The sequence below is a fragment of the Canis aureus genome, chromosome 5, assembly GCF_053574225.1.
Source record: "Canis aureus isolate CA01 chromosome 5, VMU_Caureus_v.1.0, whole genome shotgun sequence".
In the NCBI taxonomy this organism is placed as follows: Eukaryota; Metazoa; Chordata; class Mammalia; order Carnivora; family Canidae; genus Canis; species Canis aureus.
Genome location: NC_135615.1, coordinates 80040799 through 80056689, shown reverse-complemented (window position 1 = coordinate 80056689; position 15891 = coordinate 80040799). Strand labels below are relative to the sequence as shown.

Genomic DNA, 15891 nt, shown 5'->3' with positions numbered 1-15891 from the left:
CGCCTCATGGAAAAAGGTACACAGAGGCAACCAATTATAAGCCACCGGCCAAAAGAAACCATACGAACAAAGCCCGTACCAGGTCGATCAGGTCGCTGAGGTTCTTCTCGATTTGCTGTGGAGGCAGGCGCCTCATCAAGTCCAAGGCACAGTCCAGCTGCTGGTCACTCTGCAAAAAGAAACAGAAACATTTACGTCACTTTGGTAACAGAAGCACCAAAACCCCCTTTTAAAAAGCATTCTTGCAGCTTCAGCTCGCCCAGGGTATTCTAACACCAAGCAGGCCCGGAGCAGGCCCTCTGACACATCTCCTGGAGAGGGGGGGGACAGGCTCTGTGATGGCACGATCTGAGGTGGAGATGTCCGAAGATACTCAAAGTAGGAAGCAGGCCAGGATTCCACCCACACCTCAAAGACCCCTCGGCTTTCCTTTTCCAATTCAACAGACTACGGGAGAGGCAGATGTGTTACCTCCTGATCAGCCTTGCAAGGGAGCATGCCCGAGTAGCAAGAGAGCCTTTCTCCTTTGCTAGAGTCTGGCCATGCGAGTCAGGTAATGTCACCAGGCCAGGTCCCTTGAGGAGTTCCAAGCCAGGGACAAAGCCAGGCAAAGAACCAATGGCAAGATGCACGCCAACATTAAAGTGCTTCAGTGCTCGCTTCGGCAGCACATATACTAAAAAAAAAAGTGCTTCAGTCATTTAACAAGAGCCTGGGATGTGACCCCAGGTGCTAGGTGCTGGCAAAGGCCACCCAAGACCTGGAGCATGGTTCCAGCTGCAGAGCACACAAAGGCAGCAAATTGGGGTCTCTGCGGCTGCAGGGGCCCATGAGGATAAAGATCACACCGTGTGCTCCCCAGGTCTCGCCTCAATTGACATTCAGGCTGCAAATATTTATTCAGAGCCACCACCCACCAGTCATCATAAATATGTGATCAATAATGGAGGCAGGAAGGAGGAGGAAAAACTAAGCGGGGGTAAAGTGAGAGTAAATTCAGTGCCCGGTGGGCTGTGGCACAGAAGGCTAGACCTCAGGAGGTATGACAAGAAAGGTGAGCAAGGCGGCCCAGGCTAGAGCAGGGAAGACCACCGCACGTACCTCTGAGAAGTACAGCTAAGGCAACCGGAGTAGCCGACGCAACCCGCTGGAGACATCATCTGATGTGCCCAGGCCAATCTCAGAATTTTAAAAGCCTAATCAACACGCTATTGAGAATCTTCATAAAATATATACAGTAATCCTTGAAACGCCATAATTGGCTGTAATGAAATAGAACCTTCAAATATAACCATCTACACCCCAGGTATATGAACCATAAATAGGCTATGGGACAAGGCCTCATTTTATATTTCACCAAAGAACACACACATCAAGTTAACTGGAGGCTATTTCATTCCCAGATAATCAGTAGGACATATACAGTAGGCTGTTTTTAAAAAGAAAAAAAATAAAGCACCAACTTGCCTCCTGCTGAAGATGGTTAGTGACTATTTATTCTGGGATACACAACAAACTGGCTACTACCCTACAAAGACACACACACACACACACACACTCTCTCTCACTCACTCTCCCCAGAAACGGTGCAGCGTTGGTTCTGTTCAGTGAAAACCTTCTATCATACCATGCCTTCTTTGCCAGGCAATGCCATGGTGACGTGGGTCTGGTCTGCTGGCATGGGAACACATTTTAACACCACTTCAAGGGTCAAGAAGGCAGATAAACTGAGTTGCCACTAGAGAGATCTATATTCAACTTCCAGTTCTGCCACTCGTTAGCTATAACCTTGGGCATATTTCTTAACCTAAGCCTCTATTTATCCATAAAATGGGGGCAGTATCTACTTCATAGGCTTGTTGCAATGGTTCAGTGAATACCTGTGAAATTTTTAATATACGGTAGTATGTGTTTGGGAGTATTTTCTGTGTGTGTGTATAAATATATGTTTTAAAAACATTTTAAAATATAAATATTTTATAGCATTCACCCCACTCAACCTAACCCTGAAGTCTTTCCTGTTGCTGTAAACTGGAGCTCTGTGCTCAAACTCCATAAACAGCTGTGTGTCCCCACCCCTACCCCCACAACCGTGCCAGAATAGGAAAACCCTAAATGATTCGAGTCAAACTAGTTAAAAAGATGTAAACCAATGAGCCAGAGACCTAAACATACACCTTACTAAAGACGACTTACAGATGGCAAATAAAAATATGAAAAGATGCTCCACATCATTTGTTACCAGAGAAATGCAAATTAAGGCAACAATGAGATCCCATTACGCACCTATTAGAATGGCCCAAATCCAGAACTCTGATTGCTGACAAGGATGTGGAGAAACAGAACTCTGACTCACTGTTGGTGGGAATGAAAATGGTATACAACCACCTTCGAAGACAGTGTGGCAGTTTCTTACAAAACTAAACATACTCTTGCCATACAATCCAGCAACTGTACTCCTTGGTATTTACCCAAAGGAGCTGAAAACTTATTTCCATATAAAAACCGGCACACAAATGTTTATACCAGCTTTATTCACAACTGCCGAAACTTGGAAGCAACCAAAATGTCCTTCAGCAGGTGGGTGGATAAACAACCTGTGGTCCGTCCAGACGCTGAATATTGTTCAGCGCTAAAAAGAAATAAGCTATCAAGCATGTGAAGACACGGAGGAACCTTAAACACATATTACTAAGTGAAAGACGTTAATCTGAAAAGGCTGCATGCTGCATGATTCCAACTATGTGACATTCTGGAAAAGGCAAAACTACAGAGATGGTAAAAAGATCAGGGGAGGAAGGGATTAACAGGCAGAGCACAGCGCGGAGGATTTTTAGGCCAGTGAAGCTACTCTGCAGGCTACTAAAGTGGTGGATATACATCATTATACATTTGTCCAAACCCACAGTCTGTACAACACCAAGAGTGAATCCTAAAGGAGACCGAGGACTGAGTGATTATGACGTGTCCATGTAGGTTCAGCAACTGTACTTGGTGGGAAAGGCCACTCATATGTGGGGGCAAGGAATATATGGGCACCCCCTGTACCTTCTGCTCAACTCTCCTATGAACCAAAGACTACTCTAAAAAATTACAGCTACTGAAAAAAAGGTACATACTAGTGTTTCTCAACTGGGGTTGACTCTGTCCTCCCCACAAACCCCCACGAGACATTTGGCAACGTATGGAGACAATTTTTTTGATTGTCATCATTGGGGGAGGAGGAGCTACTGGCATCTAATAGGTAGAGATCAGCGATGCTTCTTAACATTCTACAATATAGAGAACACACCCCAACAACCTGGCCCCAAATGCCAGAGTCAAGTTTGAAAACCCTGATTTAAAACACTAATTTGGGGGGCACCTGGGTGACTCAGTCAGTTACACGTCCAACTACTGATTTCAGGTAATGATCTTAAGGTCCTGAGATCAGATCCCACGGCTGGTTCCGTGCTCAGCAGGGAGTCTGCTTCAGAATCTCTCTCTCCTTCCCCCTCAACCCTTCCCCCCTGTTCACCCACACTCTCACCCTTTCTAAAATAAAATTTTTTTAAATCTAAAATATAAAATACCCATTTTGGGGTCACCTGGTTGGCTCTGTTAGTGGAGCATTCAACTCTTAATCTTGGGGTTATGGATTTGAGCCCCATGTTGGGTGTAGAGGTTACTTAAAAAAAAAAAATCTTAAAAAAAATAAGTAAATAAAACAATCATTTTGGAGGGACTGCAGAATCCCAGACTCTGATGAAAGCCAAAGCTCCAGAAAACTGCACATGTACAGAAACATTTTATATGCAATTCTAATCCACAGACCACTCATAACCCCTAAAAACTTCTGGTCTTTAGAAATATTCTCAACTGGGTATTAATCATCTTCCTGAGAACCAAAACCAGATTCAGACAGAAGCAAAGCTAGCTACACTGAAACCTTTGTCCAGAACATACAGGGAGTCAGAGGAGATAAACTAGAAACTGAGCAGCGTATTATCTAGGAAGAAAAGTTGTAACCTGGCCGGGAAAGATCAATATGAGATACCGTGTCCACGTTCCATGGAGCCTGCTCACATGCCCCAAACCAGCATGCTGCCTGTCACAGCCTTGCCCCCAAGGGTGCCAGCAGCATAAAGGCTCCCTTCCCGATTGTCCTCTGTCCGACTATATCTATTTGAGCACTGAAAACATACCACGGCTAAACATTCTAACTCCTATTTTGTATTAATCCCAATGAATCCTAATTGGAAATACTGCATAATAAATTTCTAGGGCTAAGGATGTCTATCAATACATTTGGAAATGACTAAAGATTTCCCAGAACATGAGGACGCTTAATGACAGCTTGTGAAAGTTAATATTAGAGTGAACCGGAGCCCTTCACCTGGGAGTCATCCCAAACCCCAAGGGGTCCAGATAGGACACAGCTCTGGAGAGTGGAGAAAACACAGATGGCCCGCAGCCCCAGGTAACAACAGGAGTGACCCCAGAAAGACAGTGATGGCAGGGGTGGGATGCCAGCCCTGGTCCCTGCCCCCAACCGGCTTTCTATTTATTGTGTGGACAGTCATCTGGTGACTAAGGACTCTCTCCGGGATGGTCCCTTCAGGCAGTGCGCTTCACCAGGAGTACCTCCCACTGGGGGTGGTGTCCAGGCTGCAAGGTAAATAGTCAAAGAATGACCCCTTCCACGTCACTCTCCAGAGTTCGCTGCCCACTCCATTAGTCATTCAATCATTACCTGAGTGTTTCCTAGGTGACAAGCACCATTTCTGATACTGAATGGTGAGTAAAACAAAGTCTTCAGGAACTTATGCGGTGGTTAAAATCTACAGATTTTAGGTCTTGTTAGGATGTCAAAGACTAAGGAGGGGCAGTTATCCCACTTTAGGCTGGTGAGGCTCGACGGGATCGGGTTAAGTGTTCTGTGTGTGTGAACACATAAACCAAGTTAGAAAGGGCTTCACTTACTGCTAGTTTTTCCCATAACTTAGAGAAAAGGTGCAAAACTGCTTCAATCACCAACAACAAGTAAAACAACTGTTAACACAGACGAGAACAATTTTTCAGAATAGTAAGTTGAATAAAACACTACAGCTTAAAAAATCTCCTACCAAATTCAGACAGCTGCCAGTGTTGCCCATCATTTACATGCAGTAAAACTCAGCCCCATTAAATGAAGTAAAAGGGCACAGACCAATTTGGAAATCATCATTAGTTTATTCAGCCCTAGGCAGAAATGAAAGGACAGGACATGCTCCAACCTGTGATGAACTCAAAGTCTAACACAGTGAACACACCAACCCACAAGAATGAACGAAGTTACAGTAAAGGTGACACTAAGTGGCACAGGAAACCTGAAAAGGCTTCTCAGGAGAAGGGTACCTGAGCTGGTTATCACCAGCTGCATGCACCCAGCAGTGCAACAGGAGACACAGGGTGGGGGGTGGGAGGCACCTCTGCAGGTGCAGCGGGATGAAGGATGGGTGTGCAAGAGCACAGCACGTGCATGGTGCGGTCATGCAGGAGGAAGGTGTGACATGAGGAGGTAACTGGGGCCTTGTCCCAAGGGGCCTACAGTCGGGCTGGTTTCCCCTCAAATGGTTCAGAAGGCAGCAGTTTCCTAAGTGGGTTCCAGGCCCAGGCTCCAGACCTGTCTCCCAGCAGTTAGTTGTGCGGTTGTCTCCTTTGTAGGTAAGGCTTCTGTGCCATGTTCTCTGGCCTTGAAAACTTTAATTTTTATTTTTTATTATTTATTTTTTATTTTATGATAGTCACAGAGAGAGAGAGAGAGGCAGAGACATAGGCAGAGGGAGAAGCAGGCTCCATGCACCGGGAGCCCGATGTGGGATTCGATCCCGGGTCTCCAGGATCGCGCCCTGGGCCAAAGGCAGGCGCTAAACCGCTGCATCACCCAGGGATCCCCATGGCCTTGAAAACTTTAAAATCTATGTCTTCAGAGGGATTAGTAGCCCTAAAGATTCTTCCATAGACAAATGACAGGAACAGCCTTGGGTCTCAGAAGGTAAGAAGATTATCCTGTCCAAAAATGGCCACAAGGCCATCTCTCACCCGGCATGCTCCTCCTCCAAGGAGTGACTGACATCCTCCCAGTGAGAGGCAAAGTCTATGCACCGCCCCCCACCCCCGCCATAGGAGAGCTTTGGCGACTGTTTCCACTGACAGAGAATAGCAAAACTGATCATCTGTGATTTCTGAGGCCAAGCCATAAAAGGCTACTCATTTTTTTACCTTGCTTGCTGGACACTTGTGCTTGGAGCTGCAATGTAAACAGCTGGAGCACCCTATGGAGGCCATGCTGTGAGGAAGCCCAAGCCAGCCGGCACAAGGCAGCCACATGAAGGGACCGTGAGACTCTCAGCCAACCCTCGAGATGCCCCTCTTACAGCTTCAGGTCTCTGACTGCAACATCCCGAGAGCCCAAGCCAGAACCACGACCCTACTGAATTTCTGACCCACAGAAAGCACCAGCCAAAAAGACTACTGATGTTTTAAGTCACCTGGTTCGGGAGTGATCCTGTCAGTTGGCACTTGTAACTGACATCTCTGGTGACTGTGGGAGGACCAGGGGCAGGAGAGTCAGCAGAGGAGCCTCTGCAGCCACAAGGGCGGTGGCTGCCTGGCTGGAGAGGAGGGGAGGGCCAGGGCCTTTAAGAGACAGGACAGACAGGAGGAGAGTACTTACTGGAAAGGGCAGGAAGCCCAAGAAGTTGGAGATGACTCCGTTTCCTAGCAGGGACCACCTGCTAGAAGACAGTGCCGAAGCCTCGTTAGCGTGCGTATGGTTTGTGTGTGCCCTTTGCAAGCACACTGTTCATCATCTCAAGGACAAGCAGTAACTCCAACTTCGGGGATTTCTGAGCAGAAGTCCTGCCTGGCCAGCTCTAGTGGCTGGCTGGGGCAGATCTGCACTTCACAGCATCTGTCCACACATAAACAACCGCCCAAAGCTTCAAGGTCTGGACAGTCTGTTGTCAAGTTCACCGAGACCTTCCCTCGTTTACATTCCCGAGAGCCTTAGCAAATTCGTACTTCACTGACAGCACGAAGGTAAACTTCCCAGGAGCCCAGGGTGATCTCCCACACACTGATGCAGTCTAACTTAACCATGGCTTGTCTTGTATCCTCTGTGACCCAAGCAGCAATTCTGTACAAGCTGAATCTGTGTCCTGCCACCAGGCTCACAGGAACACGGGGTGTGCGGGGGGGCCCTGGGGAGAAGGAGGCACCAGCCAGCCCAGCCCACACTCATCTTGAAGGTCTCTCTGCAGGTCCCTGCAGAAAGCTGCACATCTGGATTAATACAAAGAAAACTGTTTCTTCCATTGACTGACTGCCCTCAGGTCGAATCTTCTGGGCGGGACACGGTAGTGATGGCCCCCCCAACACAAACACAAGCATCATCCCCCCACCCCCCGACTCTTCCTTCGCACAGGAAAGCCCAACACCCTCTACTACACCAAGAAGGTCAATGCCACAGTGCAAGCCAACCGGGCAGATCAAACCTCCTTCAACTGTCTGGGGTCTACTGCACTTCAGCACAGTGTCCATCACTGTCCTTTAATAAAAACTGAGGAGGGATCCCTGGGTGGCGCAGCGGTTTGGCGCCTGCCTTTGGCCCAGGGCACGATCCTGGAGATCCGGGATCGAATCCCACATCGGGCTCCCAGTGCATGGAGCCTGCTTCTCCCTCTGCCTGTGTCTCTGCCTCTCTCTCTCTCTCTCTCTATCATAAATAAATAAAAATTAAAAAAAAAATAAATAAAAAATAAAAATAAAAACTGAGGAGAAAACCACACAACCTAAAGGAAGCATTTTCAGTGAACGGATTCAGTGGCGGGGCCGATGTGACCTTGACCACGCTGGAAACACCATGCCTTCTTCACAAGCAAATCTCTGCTCCAAAAAAATTCTATTAGGGGACACCTGGTGGCTCAGGGGTTGAGTGTCTCCCTTCGGCTCAGGTCATGATCCCGGGTCTGGGGATCAGTTGTGGGGATGGAGTCCCGCATCGGGCTCCCCACCGCAGGGAGCCTGCTTCTCCCTCTGCCTGTGTCTCTGCTTCTCTCTGTGTGTCTCTCATGAATAAGTAAATAAAATCTAAATTAATTCTATTAAGATCACAGGACAGAATTTTCGAGTTCACGCAAGTCCTGCCCTCTCATCTCACAGATGAATGATTGAGGTTCAGAGAACGTGTGGCAAGGTCACAAAGTCAGGGCAAAGTCAGTACGTGAGCCTGTTATCTTCACTTTGACAGGTTTTTCCACCATGTTCCACGCTGTCTTTCCGCTTCATTCAGTCACTGAAGCCTGTGAGTGACGGGCACACACTGGGTACACAGGGCTGCACGAGGGACATGGTCCCTGGCCTCAAGGAGCTTGTGACCCAAGGAAGGTGACAGCCAGGGAAAAAGCAGCAGGAGGACACTACCCGGCTCTACCCTCAGAACCACCAGCCTGCGCTCCCCGCACTGTCACTGAAGGGGGGGCCCCGCAGGGGAACTGATGTACCAACCCCGTCTTAATCCTGAAAGACAGGGAGGCCTTCTGGGGAGTTTTACAGAGTCCGTGTGTTTACAAAGAAGACAAAGCAGTGCACACAGGCCGTTTCTCCCTGGCAGAGGGACGCCATGGGGAGGAACCACTCCTGGAACACGGCCCAGGTCTACTCTCTACCGTTTTCTGCTCTGCTCTTCACTACACTACCTCATCTAATATGTTGCTTCTAATCTCCTATGAATGTGGAAACTAGAAACCTAGTTTTGTTTGAAACAAAAAACAACCAAAAAACAAAATCAACTTTGATGGAAGAAAGAAATCCCAGGTTCTTAATGGGGGTATAGAATCCCTCCTCACGGCTGTGAGCACCTAGACAGTTTGTGGAGGGGTGTGTGGTGTGGATCTGTGTGTAAAGGCAGGGGTATGTATACGCATGCGTGAGAAAGTAGGGGTCTGTGTAGGTCTGGGTGTGTATGTATGTATGAGAGAGAAAGCAGGTGTGTGGGATGTGAAGATAAAGGTGTATAAGGATGCAAGAGTGTTGTCCAAGTGTGTGCATGCACACGAGGGAGGAAGAATTGTGTGTGCAAAGGTAGAGGTGTATATGTATGCATGAAGAGTGTGAAGGGCTGTGTGTGTGAAGGCAGGTGCCTGTGGTGTGTGTGTGGTGTGTACTCATGCATGAGAGAAAAGAGTGTGGTGTGTGTGTGTGAGAGAGAGAGAAGATACAGGCGTATCCATGCGTGAGAAAGTAGAGGGATGTGTGTGAAGGTAGGGTAACGTATGTGTGAAAGGGTGTGTATGAGGGCAGGGGTGTGTGTGTGTGTGTGTGTGTGTGTGTGTGTAGGTATGTGAAGGTCGAGGTGTACATGCATGAGGCAGGTGTGTGTGTGCAAATGTGCGCACAGTTTTCCAAGGTTAAGGGTACACAGCTTTTGTCAAAGCAGTCTAATAAGACTCCGAAAACACAGATGGGCTCTAATAACAATAAAAATTCCTATTCTCCTACTTCACCTGCAGGGTGGAGCTACATCAGTCACCACTTAATCCTGGGAGCCTTGGCTTGGCTTTTGCAACCCTGAAGCACAGGCCTAAGGATGCTCTCCACGCTGCGGGCTGCCACAAACGAGGTGGCGAGTGTGGCAGCCAGAAGCTCCCCATGGCCCATCCTCCGTGAGCGGCAGGGGTCTTCCCAGAGCGTAAAGCATGTGGCTTGTACACTAGGACTTTTACACGACAGTTTGTGGGTGCTCAAGGGCCCTTTCCTCCCTGATTTTTTTGCTCACTTGACGCAGGTTTTCCATTTAGGCTGCCAGGAGTCTCCAGCAAGGCAGGCGGAGTGTTATTTCCGTTTCCAAGTCATGAAGCACCAACAAAGGAGGGCAGATTCCCACAACTCCCACCCCACACATGCCCCCCACCCTGTCTAGGAGGGAGCACAGGGGATCCGTGGCTCCCCTAAAGCCAAAAGACAGGAAGAGTGGATCAAATTCCATATGCACCCCAAAAAGATCTTTTTTTTTGCACTCTTCTCTCCTTGTTCGGCTTTCTTTCTGAAGCCCTCTGGCCAGGAGAGCATCAAGGAGTATCTCTACCAGTTCTGTATTTACTGCTGTTCCCAAGCCCATCTGAGGCCGTCGAAAGCAGACAAACAGCCCTCAGAGAGTCCCCAAACGACCTCGACTCCCCACCCAGCAGTGAGAATTTCCAAGTGCTTCTCTCCCTGGTATATTTATTCCGGAGCAAAACTTAGCAACCTCTATATAGGCTCTGTGTCAAATACTACAACAGCCATCAGCTGATGTTTCCCTTACACATCCCTTCGGGGAGTGAAAGATCCAAAAGGAATCACGCTCAGCAGGTGGAGCTGTATCTTTGCCATAGCGTGGGTTAAAGAAAGGTTTGGGACAGCCAGTTCAGTGTTTACAGCCCAAAAACCTCTAACTGCAGAACAGAGGATGGCTTCTCTGCAGGGATGCATCAAAGCTGACTTGGTAAACTTGGTGGGATGGCAAAAAATTCTCAATAAGGAGTCAGCCACCGAGTCCCGAAGGAGGCACAGCTGTGGGCGCTCGCTCTGGAGGGCACCGCGCGTCCCAGCCCCACCAGGGGAGGGAGCACAGGTGCAGCTGCCCGTCTACCTCCCTCCCCTGCAGGGCAGAAGCCTTTTACCTCCTGCGGCCGCCACCTCTACCCACCCCTGCCAGGGCTCCAGAAAGCTTCCTGACCCCTGTTCCAGGCACTGAAACTCGGCTCGTGATGCGCACTCAACTCAAAGGCAACTGCTGCTCGCCCTTTAGGACTGCCACGCACAGAAGAGGGGATGAGTTTACGCAGGGAAACACCCCAGGTCAGATGACAATGGAAAGGACCGTGTCTGCCAGATTTCTTACGTACTGCTCTTGGCTCTGCTAATGAGCCAGCTGGGGGAAGTGGAGCATTTTATCTTGGGTGTGCCTCCCTCTACCTCTCCAGATTGTAAGACACAGAATCAGGGACATGTTTAGCTAAAGGGAGCCTTAGAAACCATCTAATCAGCAACTTCTTTTAAAAATGAGAAAAACTGAGACCCAGGCTTACAAAGCTTTTTAATTCCAACTTATCACATAACTAAAAAGCAAATGAACCAGGACCAGAAACAAGTCTCTTCATTATACAGTTTAGTGCTGTCTGCTTAACTAAATCAAAATTCAAGTCTGGGGATAGAGTCACCCCCCAAAAAATCCCCCCCTTTTTTTGTTAAAGATTTTATTTAGTTATTTATGAGAGACACAAGAGAGGCAGAGACACAGGCAGAGGGAGAAGCAGGCTCCCCGCAGGGAACCTGATGCGGGACTGGATCCCAGGACCTCGGGATCACGCCCTGAGCCGATGGCAGACACTCAACCACTGAGCCACCCAGGTGCCCCAACAATGATGTTTTAAAGAACTTTTTAAAAGATTTTATTTATTCATGAGAGACACAGAGAGAGAGAGAGAGAGAGAGAGGCAGAGACACAGGCAGAGGGAGAAGCAGGCGCCATGCAGGGAGCCTGATGCGGTACTCGATCCCAGGACCCCGGGATCACTCCCTGGGCCAAAGGTGGCGCCAAACCACTGAGCCACCCAGGGATCCCAAAGAATACTTCTATATCATCCATATACTTTTATTTTCCAAACTAGTCATCCTTTATCAAGAACACTAAGAATCCAAACTTAGGTAGGTGCCTACTATGAACCAGGCCCTGCACATTTGGGTTTTGTGAAAGCCTCACCACGGCTCCATGAGACAGGTACGCTCATCCCAGTTTTGTAGATGCATAAACCATGTCTCAGAAAAGTTAAGTGACTGGTCCCAGATCCCCAGCACTGCCTCCCAGGACCAAACACTCTCTAAAGAATGTTAAAAAACCCAACCTAAAGAGAACTCATTTCAAATGACTTTTGGAGACAGCTTGCCAGCTCACAAAATCAGGGTGCGTCTCCTCTCCCAGACTGGGCCAATTATGAACAATTCGATCTACAACCAAATTCTGAAATCTCTGGTCACCTTGGATTAACAGACCCTGTTCTCACAAACACATCACTGATGGGTGGATTTCTTGAAAACACGAACCACCTTTTCAGGCAGTTTCTCTGGCTGATGGTTTCCTGGACCTGTTGGGAAGATGTGCGGGGCACCATTACCTACTGTCTGATTATTAATGCTTCACAGATGTCTATAGCCACCCGCCTCGGCATGTTCCTGACTGGTGTCACGTAACAAGCTTCTAATCCTTCCACTTTGTCGGCTAGTAGTTAGGCACGTAATTAGGGGCAATCCTGAGACATCTTCCATGGAAGTCATACATGCTGTCCATTACTACCTCGATGGCACAAGAAATTCAAGATGTCATGTTTCATGGAAGTGAAAGACGATTAAAGTAGAATGCTACAGTATTTCAAACACAAATTAAAAAAAAAAGTTTGGGAAAAACATCACCCACATGTTCACTGAGGAAGTCTAAGAAAAGCAGACTCCTTTTTCATAGCAGAAGCAGCCAATTCACATAAGCCTCCTCCCATATGGATTTGTAAGACGGCCCAGGTGAAATTTAACATTGGTTTGCACCAATGACACGAATACACGGCTTCCAAAGAGGTGGGAGAGAGCTTGAGTGTCCTGAAAACAGTGCAAACTGACAAATCTTGATGGAAAAGCAAGATTTAAAGGATTGGCTCCACCAATCCAAGAATTTCACTTAAAAGGGGGCAGTGCAGCCTTCTGACTTATGTCCAAAGGGAGGCTTGAGGAAAAGAGGAACACAATGCTAATCCATCAAGCAAAACACTCGGCCCACTTCTCTCCTGGGTTCCTTATGTCCCATTTCAGATATGAATAAATATGGAAAATCTTCCAAGCCCTGCTTGTCCTCTGCAACTCAAGGGCAGCTCCTTATTAGGGGACTACCCCCTACACTGTTCTCCACGGGCACAACACACCACAGTACAACGGAGTCCTGCAACAATGACCAGCCCCCAGCACTCTCAGATACATCACACCAACACTTTCATATGCTTTAGTGATGGTAAAGAACAACGCAACATTTTACCAAACCCACGAAAAGTTTGCAAATCCAATCTAGGACCTGTCTCAAAGTTCCTCCCTTCTGGTCATCAGGACAGGCTAAGCAGAGAGATGCCTAAAAATCTATGGTCCTCCTGGCTTCAATATCCAAGACCTACGGCAGACAATATGCCTGTGAGTGGCTGGCGCAAAGGGTCTTGGGGGTCAGACGGACAAGAGGGTAAATCTCTCACCTGCCTTTTCTAAGCAAAGAAGATGTGAACAAGCCTCCTCCCTGAGCCTCAACTCCCCCATCTGTTAAATGGGAATATTACTAGCACCTACTTTGCAGTAATGTTTTGAGGACAACATCAAAGAATCGGAAAAGAAACAAGCATGGTTCTTGAAATATATGAAGTACTCCACAAAGAAAGATATCATCACCATCCTTTCACATGGCATTTAGTTCCGGAAGGCACAAGAACCAAACGTTCCTTCATGGAATTAAAACACACGCTGGCAAGTGGGTAAGCCCTCCAACGAGAGCCTGAAAATCCAGTCAGGGCCAGGCCACTTCTTTTTGGCTCTTTTGGGCTACATGAAAGTGATCTTTAGGAGTGAAAACTACTCTGCCATCAACACACACGCTTCCTTAGAGTGCTGGTGTGTCTCTCACCAAGAAGACCTTTTCTTGAGCTCAAATCTTCTTTCCCTTCCATCCTCAACTGAATACTCAGTGCTCTGTCTCAAGCAACTTGGATGAGTAAAGAGCTTAGCGTCCCTAAATGAGCAGAAAGAATCAAAGAAAGGGAAGCAGCAAGTTCCAAATACAAAATATCTTTCTGACGATGAGGAACTAATACACCCCAACAGTGTGCGCAACTGTGACTCCGTCTCTGGCGCCAGCACCGCCGCAGGTCTGCCCACCACAGCCCACAAATACAACCACCTTGGGAACTACCACTTTCCACTGAGCAGTTCCGCCAGCGGGCTCGGATCCACGGACTTCAAATGCTTTAACAGTAGCAGCAAAAACGTATTAAGGTACTGTTCTCAGTGATTATATGTCGATATCTTCTTTAATCTTAAAACACAATCGTAGAAGGTCACTACAAGTATTCCCATCAGACGTGGAAATTCTGCCCCAGGGAGCATGGGAGGGGTGACACGCGTGAGTGTGCTGAAGCAGAGGTTCAAAGACAGGTCTCTCTGGCCGCAAAGCTGCCGTGCCTAAGCACCACCCTGTACCGTTCGGCAGCCAGGCACCTGCTGCCACCTTGCCCTCTTTGTGGCCTAAGAACCGCTGCTAACCTCTTGGTTTTCAAGTCTTCCAAAAGAAGAGAAGCCCATTATTTCTCACCCACTTTCGCCAGCTGGGCGGCAAAAGAGGATGGTGGTGTAACACTCTCATTAAGGATACAGGTTTGAAAGAGGTTGTGTGCATTCAAATCCTGAGTGCATCAGATTCTAGCTGTGTGACCCCGGACAGATTACCCTCCTCTTCTGGGCTTCAGGTTTCCTAACCTGTAATGTGAAGGTAGTAACAGCACACGCTTCATCCTGTTATTTTAAGGATCAAGTGTGGGGGGGTATTCCTTATACAGCACTTAGCACGTACATGGGATGTAGTCACTGCTCCGTAAATTTTACATGTTAAGTCAACAGCGAAGGGGAAGGGGGGAAAATAAAAGGATGTAATCTAAAACTTCAAAATAAAGGTCTCTCTGGCCTTCTGTCAACCTCTAGAAAACTGTGCTGGACTCTGCTTCTGCAGCACGGCGGCGACCGTGAGCACCAGGGAGGGCTGGGGCCTGCAGAGCCCGACGGCGTCCCTGTCAGATCAAAGGAGGGCCGGCCCAGGCTTGATGCTGTGAGCGGGGCCTAATTCAGCACAGACCTCCACGAAGTGGAAACCCAAGGATGGCTTGTCGGATGGTTCTTTAGGAACCTGAACGCTCGATTCCTCAGGACAGTATTTCCCCGCCACCACCACGCCCGTGGCAGATAATGCGGTTTCTCATCTGGATGTATAAATCCACCACGAGCTTTCATTAAAAGCAGAGAGTCTTACCATAAAAGACCGGAAGTCGGTAAGGTCTTTCATGAATATAAGAAATGCCACCATGTGGCTCAGGTCAAAGGCCCTCACAACCTGCTTCTAGAACAGGCTAGGGAGTGATCTGAGGCCAAGTGCTGAGTGACTCGAGGGTGAAGGTGTAGCTCCCCTCACCACCTCTAGTCACTGCTTGTGCCTTCCTCACCTGCAGACGAAAATTCCAGTCACAGCCATGCACGACTGACGTCCAGGGAACAAGGCTTCCAGTGGGGTGCTCGCTAATTTCTAATAAAATAAACGGTCATGTTGATCACTGCCTGTCACTTGGTCACAGGAGTGAGCACAGAATGCAGAGTCAGCCAGCTGAAGCCACGCAGGCCCCCTCGGCTGGGCCTGACAGGAACCTGATATGAACGGAGGATCTCTACAACCGGAGAAGTGATTAGGAACTGGCCCAGCGGGCAGCGGGACTCAGTCCAGGCACAGTCACAGCAAGACACCCTCCAGTGCTCCAAAGCTTGGAATCCCCGTGTTCCCACCAGCCCGGGGAAACTGAAGGAACCCCCTACCTGAAAACTCACCAGTTAGTTGAGAGCTTCCCAACACAAAGAGAAAGCATCTTGGCTTTAGTTTGCCAGTTTTCTTTTCAAGAAAGAGGAACCCAACACGGGGTTTGGACCCACAATCCTGAGATCAAGACCTGAGCTGAGATCAAGAGTCGGATGCTTCACCGCCCGAGCCACCCACACATCCCAAGTTTGCCAACTCTCTTATACTTAGTTCGTAAGTCCCGTGAC

The 15891-nt window shown here is 48.3% G+C and overlaps 1 protein-coding gene across 4 annotated transcripts in view; it reads right to left on the bottom strand.

Annotated features, from left to right (window-relative positions):
* The window catches only part of CAPZB (capping actin protein of muscle Z-line subunit beta), a 130406-nt gene that overhangs the window by 69203 nt on the left and 45312 nt on the right, over window positions 1-15891 (bottom strand). For all 4 annotated transcript variants that reach the window (XM_077899379.1, XM_077899380.1, XM_077899377.1 and 1 more), the window contains exon 2: window positions 80-169. In XM_077899379.1, coding sequence (XP_077755505.1) covers window positions 80-169 — 90 coding nt within the window. The remainder of the gene's footprint in view (window positions 1-79; window positions 170-15891) is intronic.